This window comes from Pelodiscus sinensis, chromosome 3 (genome assembly GCF_052426305.1).
Source record: "Pelodiscus sinensis isolate ZL-2025 chromosome 3, ASM5242630v1, whole genome shotgun sequence".
Taxonomy (NCBI): domain Eukaryota; kingdom Metazoa; phylum Chordata; order Testudines; family Trionychidae; genus Pelodiscus; species Pelodiscus sinensis.
In genome coordinates, this window is record NC_143054.1 from 158,616,525 (window position 1) to 158,634,595 (window position 18,071).

The 18,071-nt window shown below is 44.6% G+C and overlaps 1 protein-coding gene across 1 annotated transcript in view; it reads left to right on the plus strand.

Annotated features, from left to right (window-relative positions):
* DNAH14 (dynein axonemal heavy chain 14) overlaps positions 1-18,071 on the plus strand; it is a 605,515-nt gene that overhangs the window by 399,384 nt on the left and 188,060 nt on the right. The window contains exons 50-52 of the mRNA XM_075925276.2: positions 649-777; positions 5,984-6,124; positions 12,960-13,127. Of these exons, the coding sequence (XP_075781391.2) occupies positions 649-777; positions 5,984-6,124; positions 12,960-13,127 (438 nt within the window). The remainder of the gene's footprint in view (positions 1-648; positions 778-5,983; positions 6,125-12,959; positions 13,128-18,071) is intronic.

Below are 18,071 nucleotides of genomic sequence, written 5' to 3' on the forward strand. Positions count from 1 at the left end.
CCACAAAAACTTTGAAATTAATAAACAATCTAAGTTATCATTTACTAACATAGTAAGACATAAGAATAGTGGAAAAAATAGAAGTTTACTAAGCAGTTAATCCAGATAGTTCAAACATATTCATATTCATCTTCGAAATAAGATAAATTCATAGGTGATAGGTCCATCAGTGGCTATTAGGAAGCTGGTCTGGGATGCAGTCCCATGCTCTGAGTGGCCCTAAACCTCTGACAGAAATTGAGACCCGACAGCAGGGGACAGATCACTTGATAAAGTGCCCTTTTCTGTTCATTCCTTCTGAAACATTGTCCACTGTTAGAAGACAGGATACTTTACTAGGTGGACTATTGGTCTGACTCAGCATGGTCTTACAATTCTTTGTTTCTTAATATTAAAGTATTGTCTTTTTTTCCATGTAGATGAGCTATAACAGCTTGCCCATATATATAGTTTACATCTTAGCTCATATAACAACATATACTAGGTCATTTGTTCAGGTACACTAATGTTTGTTTTAGTTAAAGAGAAATCTGATTCATAACTATATACATGAAACACAATCATTTTATGTTAATACTCTAATAATAAGTAAAGCTAAGCATAATACAACTCAGATATGGTTTTTAATGTGGTTATGTTTATTCACAGGTGATAGTGTTTATTGATGATGTGAATATGCCAATACCAGAGGAGTATGGTGCCCAGCCACCACTTGAATCAGTCAGACAATTTTTAGATTTAGGAGGTTTTTATGACACTAAGCAACTTGCATGGAAGGTACCATATAGATTTCAGATTGTTTCACAATTTTAATAACTTGCTCTTTGCAGAAGATTAAAGATAAATCTAAAGGCCACTAATCATTTAATATTAATATTATGATCATATTTGATAAATTACTGATAACAATAGAGTATGTATTTTTCCAGGAGAGATGGGAAGAGAGCCTTAAATGTGTCTTACTGGCTGTTCTAAAGGACAATAGAATTTTATTTTAATTCTGATTTGAGATGCAAGAAAAATTGTGAAAAGAATATTTTAACTACAATTTATTCCGAAAATATGATTTTATTGTATTCTAGTTAAATAAAGATCATGACATTTTATGAAGATACACAATTTTTTAAAATCTTTCATTCAGCACATATCTTGCTTCAGCTGGATACAGCTCCTCTCCCTTTATCCTTACAGAAAACCTTTTGCACTTGCCTTCTCTTCTGAGAATTTTTTTCTCTTTTCAGAAACTTGTTTCATCATCACTCTTATAGTTCTCCTTTCTATAATGTCAGGACATACACTTAGCATGCCATGCATTAACCTATAACTAGAAAACTCCCTGACCCATGAGGTCCTTCTCTTTATTAAGATTTCAGTGCAACACATCATGATCTATTCAGGAGCTATGCCAGGCCAGAAACCCCATAACCACTCCGCATTTCCCTTTCTTTATAATAAAAGATTAAAACATAATTCATGGTTAATTCATAGTTTACGTGTCTATTGCACAAGCATTCAAAATAAACATTAAATTTCTTAAAAATGGTTTGCATTAATATGCCCCTTATCGATTCTGTTTAAACCAGCAATATTCTAAAAATTAAAAAAAATAGTCTAGTAGCACCTTAAAGACTAACAAAACATGTAGATGGTATCATGAGCTTTCGTGGGCAAAACCCGCTTCTTCAGCCCATGAAAGCTCATGTTACCATCTACATGTTTTGTTAGACTATTGTTGGTTTTTAAGTTTTTCCTGTTACAGACTAACTCAAGTCCCTCAGGGGAGGTCTGGTCAATCTTTCTGATCAGTCTTCCAGCCCATGTAGGTGAAGTTATCTGTGAAGAGGAGGGCTCATATCCCAGGATATGTCTACACTAACTAAGCTAATTCAAACTAACGCATCCAGACTAAAAAACTAGTTTGAATTAGCGTTTTGCTAATTCGAACTAGCATGTCTACATTGAGTAGACCCTGAACTGAGGTTAAGGATGGCCGGAAGCAGTGCCAGCAGGGCATCAGATGAGGACTTAGAGCGTGGAGCTGCTGTCTCAGGCTAGCCGAGGGCTGTGCTTAAAGGGACCCGACCCCCACCCCGGACAGACAGTTCTCAGGGTTGCCCCGCTTGCAAAGCAGTCCTGGCTTGGATTGCCCGGAGTACCCACACTGGGCACATCACAGCACTCGGCCATCAGACCGGCTGCACTTGCCGCAGGCTGCCATCTGGGGAAAGGGGGCAATTGGGGGGCTGCAGGAGAGGTTCCACCCCCAGAAGCCCGCAGAGCCAGCCCAGTCCTCCCCATCGGGGGCTCGAACCCCATTCCTCCCTCACCTCCTTCCACTTACCCCTCCCTAGCCCCCCCTTCCTGATGTACAAAATAAAGGACAATTGTGTTCAAAAATAGAATCTCTCTTTATTGAACAAAACTGGGGGAGACTGGGAAAAGGAGATGGGAGAGGAGAAGAGAGAGAGTGGGAGAGGGTAGGGCAATTACAATGATGAGGGGTTTGGAACAGGTCCCATATGAAGAGAGGCTAAAGAGACTGGGACTTTTCAGCTTAGAAAAGAGGAGACGGAGGGGGGATATGATAGAGGTCTATAAAAGAATGAGTGGGGTGGAGAGGGTGCATACAGAAAAGTTCTTCCTTAGTTCCCATAATAAAAGGACTAGAGGACACCAAAGGAAAGGAATGGGTAGCAGGCTTCAAACTAATAACAGAAAGTTCTTCTTCACAAAGCAAATAGTCAACCTGTGGAACTCCTTGCTGCAGGAGGCTGTGAAGGCTAGAACTAGAACAGAGTTTAAAGAGAAGTGAGATCAATTCATGGAGATTGGGTCCATGAAGTGGTATTAGCCAGGGGGTAGGAGTGGTTTCGCTGCCCGAAGTTTGTGGAAGGCTGGAGAGGGATGGCATGAGACAAATGGCTTGGTCACTGTCTTTGGTCCATCCCCTCCAGGGTCCCTAGGGTTGGCCGCTGTCGGCAGACAGGCTACTGGGTTAGATGGACCTTTGGTCTGACCCAGTACGGCTATTCTAAGCTCAGGGCTCAGGGTCGGGGGTCTCAGTGGACCACCTTGATTTTCATGCAAACCTGCTCCTGGGTGGCCAGGCTGGCAGCTCTCCTGCCCTAGATGGCCGCTTTCCTGTGCCTAGTACGGAGGTCGTGGACGAGGTCCACGATGTCTGGACTGGACCAGGCGGGTGCCCGCCTCTTGCGGTCCCGGGCAAGCTCCCGGGAGTCGCCAGCCTGGTCCCGTGAAGAGGGGGAGGGCTGGGGGGCATCGGGTGGCTGGCTTGAGCCGTGTCAGGTACAGGGTCTGCTGGCAGGCTTGCACCTGGCACGGGCACCGTAGCCAGTCCATGACCCTTTAAGGGGTCCAGGGCCGGGAGGGGGGCAATAGAGTTTCCCTGGTGTTGGCCAGAGTGGCCACCAGGGAAATCTGGGGAGGGCTAGCCTCCCACTAGTTCGAATTAAGGGGCTACACAGCCCTTAATTCGAACTAGTAAGTTCGAACTAGGCTTAGTCCTCGTAAAATGAGGTTTACCTAGTTCGAACTAAGTGCTCCGCTAGTTCGAATTAAGTTCGAACTAGCGGAGCGCTAGTGTAGCGCCTATGAAAGTTAATTTGAACTAACGTTTGTTAGTTTGAATTAACTTTGTAGTGTAGACATACCCCCAGAGTCTCTGTTTGTTGTGCTGGGGAAGTATTGAAGATGAATTCAGGTCCCCCAGAGAAATCCTGTTGGAGTCTCCACTAGTTAGGATCTGCTATAATCTGAATGGTTGCAAATGTCTAATATCTTTTGATCCAAACTTTGTTCCCTGGCTTAGTTCAGACAGTGCTTTTGTTCCAAGCTGAACCTTGAAGTTTAGTTCTTGCCAGCTTATTTCATCATCCCAGTTTCAAAATCCCTTCAAACCTTGGAACTCAAGACCTCAAGAAATCATTAAATTCAGCCCCTTCCACTGACGCAGGAACAGGTAAAGCTGAACCATCCCTGACCAGGGCTCTTCCAGATCCACATGTTATGACCATTAAGAAGAACTTAAGGATTTGGTTAGATGAACTAAATTTTTGTAAGAATTTTCCAAAATGATGTGTCATGCCTTGGCATCATCTTACAGCAGAGTTACTGTTGAGTTCAGATTAGTCAAGCAATGCCTTCAATTTGTCTGAATTCCTTGGAATTCCCTGTTTGCTGACTTTGTGTAATACAAATCTTACCTACTCTTTTGAACATTAACATTTCTCTATGAGGGTATGTCTATAATACATCCCTCTGTCAAAAGAGGGATGTAAATTAGGCAAATCGAAAGTGCAAATAAAGCGGGATTTAAAAACCTTTTTCAAAAGATCCCATACTCATTTTTTGAGGAATAGGGGATCTTTCGAAAAAGGGGATTTTTTTCTGAAAGAACCACATCTAGACTGCGCTTTCACTTTCGAAAAACACTTTTTCGAAAAAGCGCTCGGACCCCTTTATGCAAATGAAGCATGGGATATTTAAATCCCCGCTTCATTTGCACTTTCGATTTGCCTAATTTACATCCCTCTTTCGACAGAGGGATGTAGTTTAGACATACCCAAAGTGAAGCCAATTTGTAAGTTGTTTGTCCCTGATAACAGCTCTTCTTTCAACAAGCTTCCTTCCCCTTTCCTAGGTTTGGAACTTGGACAATTCTCAGTGCTTGGCCACCAGCATCGCTCTTGCATCTGTCTGTCTCCTATCTCAAGGGAGCAATCAAAGAGAGTCACCTCCTACAACCTCAATCAATGTGTCTATTTCATGTTTCTTTTGTCTGCCTCCCCCACTCACTGCAGTTTTATTCCAGTCCTGATTCTAGTCATCCTTGGAACACATGGAATTAACTCAATATCTCCCATCCTCTTCTCTCTTTACTCCCCCATTTCTGTCTCTTTCGGAAACAGAGGTTGGAAGTAGGAGTGCTTCCTCCCCAAGAAACAATTGTCAGGAAAGAAGAACCCACCCAAAAGAGATGCTAAGAAAGCAGCTACAAATGGTGAAGAGGAAAGTATTGTATGGTATGGGAAGGCAAAAATGATTATGTCATTGATTAGGGGCACATATAGACATGGAATTTTACTAACAGCATGACATGTCACTTTAGTGGGCTCCTGGATTTTTACCTGAGTTGTGCACTTTTATAGGAATTTTGCAATCCTGTATTTAGACTGTAAATAGACAAATATCGACTAATTCTTATTAAGAATTTCTCTCACCTTTCTTCTCCTTTTCTCCACACACTGATGTTTTTCAGTTGTTCTATTTTCTGCTCCTTTCTATACCATGTTTTCATTTGATTTTTTTTCTCTGTTCCTCTTTGCATCATTTTTCACAATCCTGAGCAGAACACATACAATTAAATTCAAATCAGACTTTGAAATCCATGTTTTCTCTTGATTCTGAATTAGATAAAAGTTTTCTTATTCCTAAAAGTACCCAATAATTTTAAACAAAGTAAGAATTCTCTTCAGTGACAGTTTTGACTGGATGTTTCCAATTTATTATTTAATCTGAAAGTTATGCATCTTACATTGATTAAATTACTCATCCAAATGTAGAAATCTTCCAAAATATTTAAATAATGGTATTCTAATATTGTTTAACAGTGCAGTTAATCATGTGATTGTGATTAATGTTAATTACTTGACAGCTTTAACAAACATGTGTGCACACACAGCTATATATATATATATATATATATATATATATATATATATATATATATATATATATATAATTGTCATTTTGAGTAACTCTTTCCCACTACCATTGTTCAAATCACTGGATTTATATTGAAGATTAATTTGGCCCATTTTCTAACTACATTTATATTTGGAGTGAAATGGAGACCTTGAAGTAGAAATCCTTGCAATAGCACTGGAGTTTTAAAATTTCATTTTGTTTTGAAATTATGGTTCATTTGCAGCCTTTCATGTTTCTCCTATTCTGTTTCTTATAGAATATCCAGGATGTCTCATTGGTTGCAGACTGTGCTCCTCCAGGTGGTGGACGAAATGAGATTAGTCCACGTCTTCTCAAACACTTTTGCCTGTTGGTTCTGCCTCATCCTTCTTTACAATCCTTGGAACGTATTTTTCAGGTGAGAGATCAGATTGATTGGCAAAAATTATATCAGCAAGTAGAAGTTCTAAAAGAATGAATAGCCAATACATTTCATTTAAAATATCTCAATTTCTTTCATATTAATCACAAAATTGTATACAGTATAAGAAAAGAGATGGCTTTAGGCATCTGAGGCCAGGTCTACACTAGATCTGGAAGATTGGCTTAAGGTACGCAACTCCAGCTACGTAATATATGTAGCTGGATTCAGTTTACCTTAAGCTGAGCTTGGCCGTATCTCCACAGCGGGAGGCCAGTGGGAGCAAAGGGGTACAGGCACTGGTTGGTGTTGCTCTCCTTATTCGATTTATGGGTCTTAAATAGACCCGCTAAATCGAATACCAGAAGATCGATATCCAGCGTGGCTAGTGAAGACGTGCCCTAAGAAACCATCATTTATGTGGGAGCATCAGGTTCAAACCAAGTACGTCCCAAACAGATTTGATTTCACTACTTAGGAAACACGTAAAGTTTTATGCCCTTGAGTTAACTGAAATAGGGTATGTCTACACTACAAAGTTAATTCGAACTAACAGATGTTAGTTTGAATTAACTTTGATAGGCGCTACACTAGCGCTCCGCTAGTTCGAACTTAATTCGAACTAGCGGAGCGCTTAGTTCGAACTAGGTAAACCTCATTGTACGAGGACTAAGCCTAGTTCGAACTTACTAGTTCGAATTAAGGGCTGTGTAGCCCCTTAATTCGAACTAGTGGGAGGCTAGCCCTCCCCAGATTTCCCTGGTGGCCACTCTGGCCAGCACCAGGGAAACTCTATTGCCCCCCTCCCGGCCCCGGACCCCTTAAAAGGGGCACGGGCTGGCTACGGTGCCCGTGCCAAGTGCAAGCCTGCCAGCACCCAGCTAGCAGACCCTGCACCTGGCACGGATCGAGCCAGCCACCCGATGCCCCCCAGCCCTCCCCCTCTTCACGGGACCAGGCTGGCGGCTCCCGGGAGCTTGCCCAGGACCACAAGAGGCGGGCGCCCGCCTGGTCTAGTGCGGTCATCGTGGACCTCATCCACGACCTCCGCACTAGGCACAGGAAAGTGGCCATCTAGGGCAGGAGAGCTGCCAGCCTGGCCACCCAGGAGCAGGTTTGCATGAAAATCAAGGTGGTCCACTGAGACCCCCGACCCTGAGCCCTGAGCTTAGAATAGCCGTACTAGGTCAGACCAAAGGTCCATCTAGCCCAGTAACCTGTCTGCCGACAGCGGCCAACCCTAGGGACCCTGGAGGGGATGGACCAAAGACAGTGACCAAGCCATTTGTTTCATGCCATCCCTCTCCAGCCTTCCACAAACTTCGGGCAGGGACACCACTCCTACCCCCTGGCTAATACCACTCCATGGACCCAACCTCCATAAATTGATCTCACTTCCCTTTAAACTCTGTTCTAGTTCTAGCCTTCACAGCCTCCTGCTGCAAGGAGTTCCACAGGTTGACTCTTTGCTTTGTGAAGAAGAACTTTCTGTTATTAGTTTGAAGCCTGCTACCCATTCCTTTCCTTTGGTGTCCTCTAGTCCTTCTATTATGGGAACTAATGAAGAACTTTTCTGTATGCACCCTCTCCACCTTTATCATATCACCCCTCCATCTCCTCTTTTCTAAGCTGAAAAGTCCCAGTCTCTTTAGCCTCTCTTCATATGGAACCTGTTCCACACCCCTCATCATTGTAGTTGCCCTCTTCTCTTCCACCCTTTCTCTTCCCCTCTCCCACCTCCTTTTCCCAGTCTCCCCCAGTTTTGTTCAATAAAGAGAGATTCTATTTTTGAACACAATTGTCCTTTATTTTGTACATCAGGAAGGGGGGCTAGGGAGGGGTAAGTGGAAGGAGGTGAGGGAGGAATGGGGTACGAGCCCCCGATGGGGAGGACTGGGCTGGCTCTGCAGGCTCCTCGGGGAGTAAACTCTCCTGCAGCCCCCCAATTGCCCCCTCTCCCTAGATGGCAGCCTGTGGCAAGTGCAGCCGGTCTGATGGCCGAGTGCTGTGATGTGCCCAGTGTGGGTACTCCGGGCAATCCAAGCCAGGACTGCTTTGCAAGCGGGGCAACCCTGAGAACTGTCTGTCCGGGGTGGGGGTCAGGTCCCTTTAAGCACAGCCCTCGGCTAGCCTGAGACAGCAGCTCCACGCTCTAAGTCCTCATCTGATGCCGTGCCGGCACTGCTTCCAGCCATCCTTAACCCCAGTTCAGGGTCCACTTAATGTGGACATGCTAGTTCGAATTAGCAAAACACTAATTCGAACTAGTTTTTTAGTCTGGATGCGTTATTTCGAATTAGCGCTGTAGTGTAGACATACCCATAATGTTTAACACAGCCTTCCTGGAGAGATGCCATATGTCATGGTATTATAATTCACAGTTGTGAGATTTTGGTTAAATTAACCCAGCATGCACTGAGGTAGATTTTTAGTTTATATCAGTAAATTACATTTGAGGAACAACAAGAGATTAAGCTCATGCTCAGTTTTTCATCTTTCCTTCACCTACCTCTTCTGCCAAACAGGTGCGCCCAAATCTCCCATCAATTGCTGTACCCTTCTTTATCCTGATAAGAAAAAACACCTTGCTGTTGTTGTTGGGCTTGGGAAATTGAATCAGGAAGGTGTGTGTCATTTAAAGAAAATAGGGCAAGGACTGAGGAGGATTTCCTATCATTAGAATAGGAATCTTCATCAAAACCTGTTTATTTTTTAGATGCTTTGACACCTTTTCTGATCCTTGGACTATTACCATTTCTGCCCAATTGCTGGCAATCCTCCTTACAATAGTGCCCTTTGTCCCCAGTATTTGTGTTATAAGGTGTTGCCTTATGTATTAAAAATCAGAGGTGGAAAGTAAATAAGTAGAAATATTTCGTTATATTACTCAAGTACATTTTTTCGGTATTTGTACTTTACTCAAGTAATTTATTTTTGTGATAGTTCAATTTTTACTCAAGTGCTTTTTTTTTTAGAAAATATTGTACTTTTTACTCCACTACCATTTCCAGAAGCACTTAGTTACTCACTACTTTCAGAACCCCACTGACAATTGCAGAAGCCAGCATTCTGATTTGCTAAAGCACAGCTGCATGCGCAAAGCATCCAGTTGTCATGTAGTGACAATTTAAAAAAAAAAATCAACAAGCACCATGTCCCTGCCAACAAAAAAGCTTTATAATAGCCACATCAACACTGTTACAGCTGCCTTCAGATCCTTCCCAAGAGATACTAGTCCCAGGAGACCTCCAGGTACCAGCCAAGCTGCCCCTGCCTACTCTCCACTGGCCAGACATGCACCAGCACCGTGCCCCTGCCCCCTGTCCAGACACCTACCAGCATCCTGTTCCTGCCCCCTCCCTCCTGGCCAGACACCTATCCCCAGTTTGCTTCTGTACCCCACCCCACCCCTATCCTACTCACTGGCAGCCCAGTCCCCACACACTGGATCCCTCATTTTTGGCCTCACCCCAGAGCCTAGGAGAGCCCAAAAATCCACTAGCCCTGGAACCCCAGAAGAGTTAATCTGGCCTCAGGCCTTGAACCTCAGTCCTACCTACCCTCTTCCCCCACCATGGGGCTGGAGTGCCAGGGGAGTGAAGTGTCTCAGTTGGGGCCACATCAGTGAGGGTTGGGGTTTTTTGGAGGAGTTGGTTTTTTGCATATCACTTGCATTGTCCCTGACTGATTTTTCTGTGGGTCAGTGGCCTCCTGACCCAAAAAATGTTCCCCACCCCTCCCATGAATAAAGACAATGTCCCCATCTGACCGCAGTATCATAACACCCCTGCACCCCATATACCCCAACCCTGAGCCCATCATACACCTGAACCCCCTTCCCTGAGCCCCCCACCCCTCAAACTCCTACTGCCCCCATATTCCCAGTCTTGTGCAACAACATTCTTGCACCACCCACACACTGCAAACCTGTGCCCTGAGCCCCTCATACAGACCAACCCAGACTCCTGCACCCAGATATCCACAAGTCTGTGGCTTGCTGAGCACCCCAACCCTCTGCCTGACCCAAGCACTCTCCAGCATAGAGCCGCTTCCCCAAGCCAGCATCTCCTTATCCACCTCCTCCTGTATCCAAATTCCCTCCCAGAGCTTGTACCTCTCACCCCTTCCCTCCCCTAAATCCCTCATTCCCACCCCAAGGCCCACACCACCTGTCTCAACCCAATGAGAGTAAGGGCTAGGGACAGCAAGTGATGGAGAGGCGGGGAGTGGAGAGGGTAGAGCCTCAAAGAAAGGGTGAGGTCTTAGAGAAGGGATGGGATAGATCTTGGCTTGCTCTGACATTTAAAAAGTGATCTTGGGTGTAGAAAGGTTGGAGGCCACCATCCTAGCTTATGGGAACTAGGTTTTCTAAAGCTCCCCCCCACCCGTAAGAAAACAAATCCCTTTAATCCTGGCAGGTCTCATTATTCCATCTTCTCTATTTCACTTATTAACAAAGATAGCATTTTTATTGGCAATAGCATTAGCAAAGAGATGAGGGGAGTTATTGTACCTAATGGCAGGACATCTACAGTAAAAGCTGTTACCTATCATTCAGTTCACCAGAAACTTCTGTTAACCAGCATTTCTGGCATCTCCCAATACAAATCTTCACTTCAATAACCAGGACTAGCATACTGCCTAGCACATTATGTAATTGCATATTCTACATTCTACTTTTATGCAAAAGAGGCAGAAGGCAAGTAAGCAAGTTGAAATCAGCTTCCAGAGTGTGCTATAGGTTCATTACTGATTTAGAACAATTTCTGACACCTACAATGGTAATTGATGTTGATAATGATGACCCTGAGGCACTGTAAGATCTTGAAGTCCCTTTTGAATCAAAGTCTCAGTGGGGTAGCTGTGGTTAGTCTGTAATTTAAAACAGACAGACAGACAGATAGATAGATAGATAGAATCACAGGCTTTTGTGGGCACAATCCATTGCTTCAGTTTATCTATCTAGTTAGTTAGTTTCTAAGGTGCTACAGAACCACTCCTTATTTGTTTGTTTTTCTTAAGGTTTTTTTAATCAAAGAAAGATTAAATTATGATTAGTAAAGGTTTAGTGTTTATGTGTATTTTAAGTGATCTGGATGTAAGCAATACCCTGCCCATAGTAATATGTAGTGTCCTAAGATAACCTACTAAATAGAACATTTTACCTGTAAATACCTGAGGGTATGTCTACACTACCCCGCTAGTTCGAACTAGCAGGGTAATGTAGGCATACCGCACTTGCAAATGAAGCCCGGGATTTGAATTTCCTGGGCTTCATTTGCATAAGCGGGGCTCCGCCATTTTTAAATCCCCGCTCGTTCGAACCCTGTGCTGCGCGGCTACACGCGGCACGAACTAGGTAGTTCGAACTAGGCTTCCTGGAACGAGGAGTGGAATGAGGAGTAACGGTAGTTCGAACTAGGAAGCCTAGTTCGAACTACCTAGTTCGTGCCGCGTGTAGCCGCGCGGCACAGGGTTCGAACGAGCGGGGATTTAAAAATGGCTGAGCCCCGCTTATGCAAATGAAGCCCGGTAAATTCAAATCCCGGGCTTCTTTTGCAAGTGCGGTATGCCTACATTACCCTCCTAGTTCGAACTAGGAGGGTAGTGTAGACATACCCTAAGTGCTTCAAGAAACCAACCACTCTGCAGTGCAGTACTACTACTGGATTGGTGAGTACCTGTATACTATTTTATAATTTATTTAACTTATTGTAATCTAATTCTTTGGAAATTGTTATTAAGTTGGTGAAATGTAACTCACAGTTAACCAAATATTCAATTTACCGGCACCCTGCACTCCCACAACATGCCAGATAACAGAGCTTTTAACTGTATTATAGTGTTTTCCATAGATAATATCTCCTTAAAGATCCATTTCAGATTCTTATTGAAGGTGGTTTTTGATTTTCACTTGAATCAGGTCATTCATCTACTGATATTTTTTTCCTGAAACCTCAAACTCACAAAAGTAACAAGAGACTGCATTCTTTAGAGGTCTATAGGGCATTTTCCTTTCAAGTGGATGGGATGAAACAGTTCAGAATATTTCTCCAACTCTTGTATATGCAGAGATAATGAAGAGTTAGGCTGTTGTGGTTCACAGAATCTATAACTAGATCTCACTGTGCAACAAAATTTGTAACATACACACTAATGCAAGTCCATTACCTACGATTATTGCCTATTTACTAGTGCACAAGGTGCTTACTCTAAGTTATGTTCCTTTTTTGGACATCAGTAGGACATGTTCTACAATGGCATAATGCTGAGCAGATGTGTGGCTGGATTTACAGTTGATGTAATCTTTGGGAAACAAGTTCTTTAGGTCTTTGTTTTAAAAGATTTGTAGTTCTCACTTCCAAAATGTCTATTGCTTGTTGGAATGTGTATGTGGGCATGCACTCAAAAAAGAAAGTTACTTACCTGTACACATGCATGCCACAACATGCCCTACATCCCTGCAAATGCAGAGTCTATTTTTTTAAGGTTTCCAGTGATGAAGAAACTCAGGACCAGTTTTAGTGGTCCTATTTTTTATGCCCTCGGTTATGGAGGCATGAAGATACTCGGGGCACATGCCTTACCCAAGCAGGTATTCCTGACCTAAAGTCTCTTGTTAAAAAGCAGTAGGCACATAGATCAGAAGTGGACAACACATCTTGAAGGACTTGTTAGTCAGTAAAGAGTGTCTCTTCCTGATAAAATAATTATAAAAATAATAAATTGCTGCTTTTTATCCTATACATTTTGCTATATTTCAGCAGTTAGCAATATGTTTAACTCTTTCTTAAGCTGTAGTGATCAAATCATATACATTTTTCTTCTTTAGGTTCATCTGGGAACATACCTATATAACAACAGATTCTTATCTGAAGTTCAGAAATGCAATGACTTTCTAACTACCTCTTCCATAGCTGTATACTATAGAATGTGCCGCAGCATGCTCCCAACACCAGCTAAGTGCCACTATACATTTAATCTACGAGATCTTTTCAAGGTGTGTTCTACTGCACTAGACATTTTAGATTTCCATAAATGTATTCTTAGTTTTTATGCAGCATGAACAACCAAGAGCATATATAATTTTGTCTACTGAAGTTAGCCTGGTTCTCATAGGTACATTATTAAATTAGTCTTGCCATCTGGAGTCCTATGATAGTTTCAATTTGGATTGTGACGCACAAGGAAAATACATTTGGAAATTTCTGTATATAATCTAGTCTTTGCTTTCAGAATTGCCAAGATCACTGAGAAATAATTACTAATAAATCCTTTGAAGAAGAGGGTAAAATAGAGTATGATACCATCTACAAGTTTTGTTAGTTTTTAAGGTGCTGTTAGACTATTTGTTGTTTTTTAAGTTTTTCTTGAGACTACCAATTATTAATTTTAAAAGTATTTGTTGCTGGTTATCAAAGTGGCTATACCAAAAGCACTGTGTACTAACATATATCTCACTTGTGAATTGATCTATAATGTTGTATCTTACCTTTGTTTCCTACAAAAAAAAAGATGTGTTAACACGAGAAACAAATATTTAGGAACTAAATAATTTGGGCCATTTTCAGCCCTGCAACAAGTAGGCACAACTAAATTGTCTTCAGTGAAGTTGCGCTTCCAGTTATACCAGGGCACAATTAACCCTTTGATTATATTAATTTAAAGAAGAGATTAAAGTTTGAATTAAGGCTGAGCATATACATCAGTACCTGTTGTGCAAGATCTACAAATATAAAAATATTTTCATGTATATGCTGCCAGAGAAGATGGGGAAGGGAAAATTATTAGGTCAGGAGTTGCTTCTATCCCTAGTATGTATGGAAATTTGGATCATTTAAGCTCCGTGTCACAAACTGTCTGACATCTCAAAAAGTGCCCCAGCAGTCATGTGAATTGCTTAAGGTCATGCCTAAGGTTATGTTTCATTTGCAGGTATTTAGTAAAAGTCACAGGCAGTAAACAAAAATTAATGGCATGTGATCTGATCATGGCTTGCACTATATACCCTTAACTAAAACTTGGGCTGCAGAGCACATAAGTGCTCTAGGGAATAGGCAGCGAGTTACCTGGGCTCGTGGTGCCCATGCTCCAGAAATATTCAGAGCCGGGGGCCCTGCTCCACCAATATTTGGAGCTGTGTCTCTCCCCTGGCCCTGCCTGGAGTGGGCCCCGGCCCCCACCTGCCATCCCCTCAGTCTCTGTGCATCCTCCCCCCCAGCCCCAGAGCATTCCCCCCCATCCCTGGAGCACATGAGCGGTGTGCTGAAGTGCCGCACAACAGCTGAGAGGGGAGATGCCCGGGCGTGGCATGACATCATGGCCTGGGGCTTTAAAACAACGTGACCCAGCTCCAGGCCCGGCAAGTGGTCTGGAGCCCCAAAAGCACCTGGGGCCCGATCACAGACTCCAGCGCTGCAAACTGGAAGGAAGAAGGTAGGGTGACATGGGAGAAAAATAGGAAGAAGGGGTAAGAGAGGAAGGGGCTTGTGCTGAGGAGAAGGGGGCAGGTCAGGAGATGAAAGGGGAAGGTACCAAGGGACAGGGTGGAGGAGAGAGAAATGTCAGGCGTAGGGTTGCCAGGTGTCCGATATTCACCTGGACAGTCTGGTATTTTCGCTTCCTGTCCGTTTTCCCCATTTCCGCTCCTTGTACATAGTTGCGTCCTTTAAACAAAAAATAAAAACAAAAAAAAAAGAATAAGAAGGAAAAAAACAGAGAATTAGACGTCTTTTCTCTGTTGTTATAAAGAAGAACTGCTTTATACCTTACACACGGAACAAACCTTACTATCTTGGCAGCTACCAGTTTTAAAAAATGTGGCTCTTGCCAGGAGGCAATGCCAGCCTCCAATGGCCATTCTGACTGTATCAGATGTCTGGTCGAATCTTATGTTTCCCAGAAATGTGCTCATTGCACTAAACTTACCTCCAGGGCTAGAAAAGATAGAGAGAGGCGCCTCCGAATGCTCCTCTTTGATAAAGCCCTGCAACCGCAATATACCGTGACCGAGAAACAGCCCCCAAGCGATGGGCTTCATCCCCCACTACCGGCATACAGAAGAAACCTAGGCTCTCCCCTACCAGATCTCTGCCGACTGCCTTACATGACAGGGAGAGTCAGGGGGACAGACCGGGAACGTCCAGCACCACACAGCCACGTCCCGCAACCTCAATGGCACACAAGCCAAAGCGGCCACGGGAGTCTGCACAGACAGTGGCACTGCATGTAGCACTGGTTCCGCCTGCATCCGTGCCACGGCACCGACACGACCGACCACCATCACGGCACCCACTGCTGTGGTACCTGAGCTACCGACACAGGGCAGCACAGCACCGGCTAGTGCTTCGACTCATGCCTCTAGAGCAGGAGCAATTAGCCCCGCTCCTTCAATCTCACCGTGCCGGAGCTGCTCTCGCTCCCTTCTCTTATCCTCAGCACCGTCTCCTCCTACGGTGCCACGCTCTCCACACTGCTACGCTGGCCGCCTCAGGTCTCCGCGTGCTTCCTCCAGACTGCCATCCCCATTCCTGGCTGCTGGACCCTCTCATCGAAGACACCATTACAGAAAGCTCTCTGTCTCCTGCTTCTTCCAGGGCATCATACAACTGCTCCTGTTCACCTTACTCTCCACACCATTATCGGTATCGCTCACATTCTTACTATCCGGACAGACGCTCACTGCTGGACGGTCTATACCACCGCGGCAATCGCTACTCCTGAGACTCTCGCAGTAGGTATTCCTACCGATCACGGTCCGCCTATGACTATGTTTCACCCAGGCGCTCCCCAACTCCGGCTCCTCTTACTCCTCTGGAACATTTGGCTTCGCCATCTCAGCCTCCATCAGAACTGGAGCACACCTCCTTTGCGGACCAGCCAACGGGGGTCTCTCCAACAGATTCGTCAGATGAGGCAGTCATTCCAGGAGAGGGTTCTCCACCAGATGACCTCTGTCAGTTTCAGGAATTGTTCAAATGAGTAGCAACCACCCAGGAAATACCATTGCAGGAACTCAAGGACAAGCAACACAAACTCTACAGAAACCTCCAGCCGCAGCACAGGTCGCTTCTGGCCATTCCCCTCAATGAGGGCAACCTGGAAATTGCCAATGAAATATGGCATGCTCCGGCATCCACTCTACCGACGAACAAACGGGCCGACAGAAAATATTTCGAGCCCCCAAAGGACATGGAATTCCTCTTTGCCCATCCCCAACCAAATTCCTTAGTCGTCAATGCAGCCCAACAGAGGGCTAAGGCCCCACACTTTAAACAACAGGGCTCCGACAAAGAGATGAAGAGGCTAGACCTTCTAGGCAGTAAGGTCTACACATCAGCAACACTACTTCTTAGAATCGCCAATTACTCGGCACACCTGTCTAACCACACCTTTGACACTTTTTCACGCCTGACCCCTCTCATGGGCCACCTACTGGATTCAAAGAAATCTATTTTGAAATCAGTCATCCAAGAGGGCTATACGTCAGTGAGAACGTCCCTTCAAATGGTCATGGACGTCGCTGACACTGCCACACACTCCACCGCCACTGCCATCATTATGCAGAGAACCTCTTACCTTCAAGCGGCGGGAGTCCCAAAAGAGCTGCAGAGCAGGGTCGAGGACTTACCTTTCGACAAAGACAAGCTTTTTGCGGAAAACATGGTCACAATCTTACACTCCTCTAAGGACTCCCGAACAACCGTCCAAACACTGAGGATGTATACACCCTCCTTCAGGAGGCGTCAGTATACCCCTTACCAATACAGATACAACTGCTCCTACATTAGACACCAATGGCAGCAGCAACACCAGCAACAGAGGGGTTTTGATAACCAACACTCGCGCCAGAGGCCCCAGCAACGCTTCAATGCAAACGTCAGGACAAACATGGCTCTCAACAAAAAGCAACAGGTTTGATACTTTGGTCGGGGGCAAGCAAACAGTCACAGGCAGCACCACGGATCGTCCTACACAACTCTTTCATCACCAGTTGAGGCCCTTTTTCTACCAAAATCACCACAGACAGATGACTTCTGGAAATTGTTCAAACTGGCTACCCCATTCCCTTCACCTCCATTCCACCCATCATCACCCCTCCCACTCCGTCCCTTTTCAGGGACCCTTCTCACGAGGCCCTCCTTCGAGCAGAAGTTGACTGTCTTCTCTCCCTGGGTGCCATAGAGTCAGTCCTAAATGAGTCAAAAACAGGGGCTTCTACTCACATTATTTCCTCACCCAGAAAAGATCTGGAGGTTGGCGTCCCATCCTGGACCTCCACCATCTGAACAAATTCCTGTGGAAACAACGATTCAAAATGACCACCTTAGCTGCTGTAATTCCTACATTGGATCCACAAGACCGGTTTGCCGCCCTCGACCTCCAGGAAGCCTACTTTCACGTCCTTATCCATCTAGCCCACAGAAGGTTCTTATGGTTTGTCCTGGGAAAGGATCACTTCCAATACAAGGTCCTTCCCTTCGGGCTATCTTCAGCCCCCAAGGTATTTTGAAAGGTCATAGCGGTAGTTGCAACCTTCCTCCGACAACAAGGAGTAGTCATCTTTCCGTACCTGGACGATTGCCTACTCTAGGGTCCTTCTGTACTCGAGGTCTCTCATATGATTCAACTCACCAGACAAGTCTTCCAATCGCTCAGACTCCTCAATGAGCAAAAGTCCATTTTGCACCCTACCCAGAACCTTGAGTTCATAGGGGCCTGCCTGGACTCACTCGCCAGCAGAGCCAATCTGCAAAGATTTCAGTCCATCCAGGACCTCATCCATACCATTGCCGTCAGTCCCACCATTTCACTTATGACATGCCTGAGATTGATGGACCATATGGACGCCACAACATACGTGGTCAAGTACGCCAGACTGCACTTTTGCACCCTTCAATACTGGCTGACACTGGTCTACAACCACACCAGATACAATCTCCAC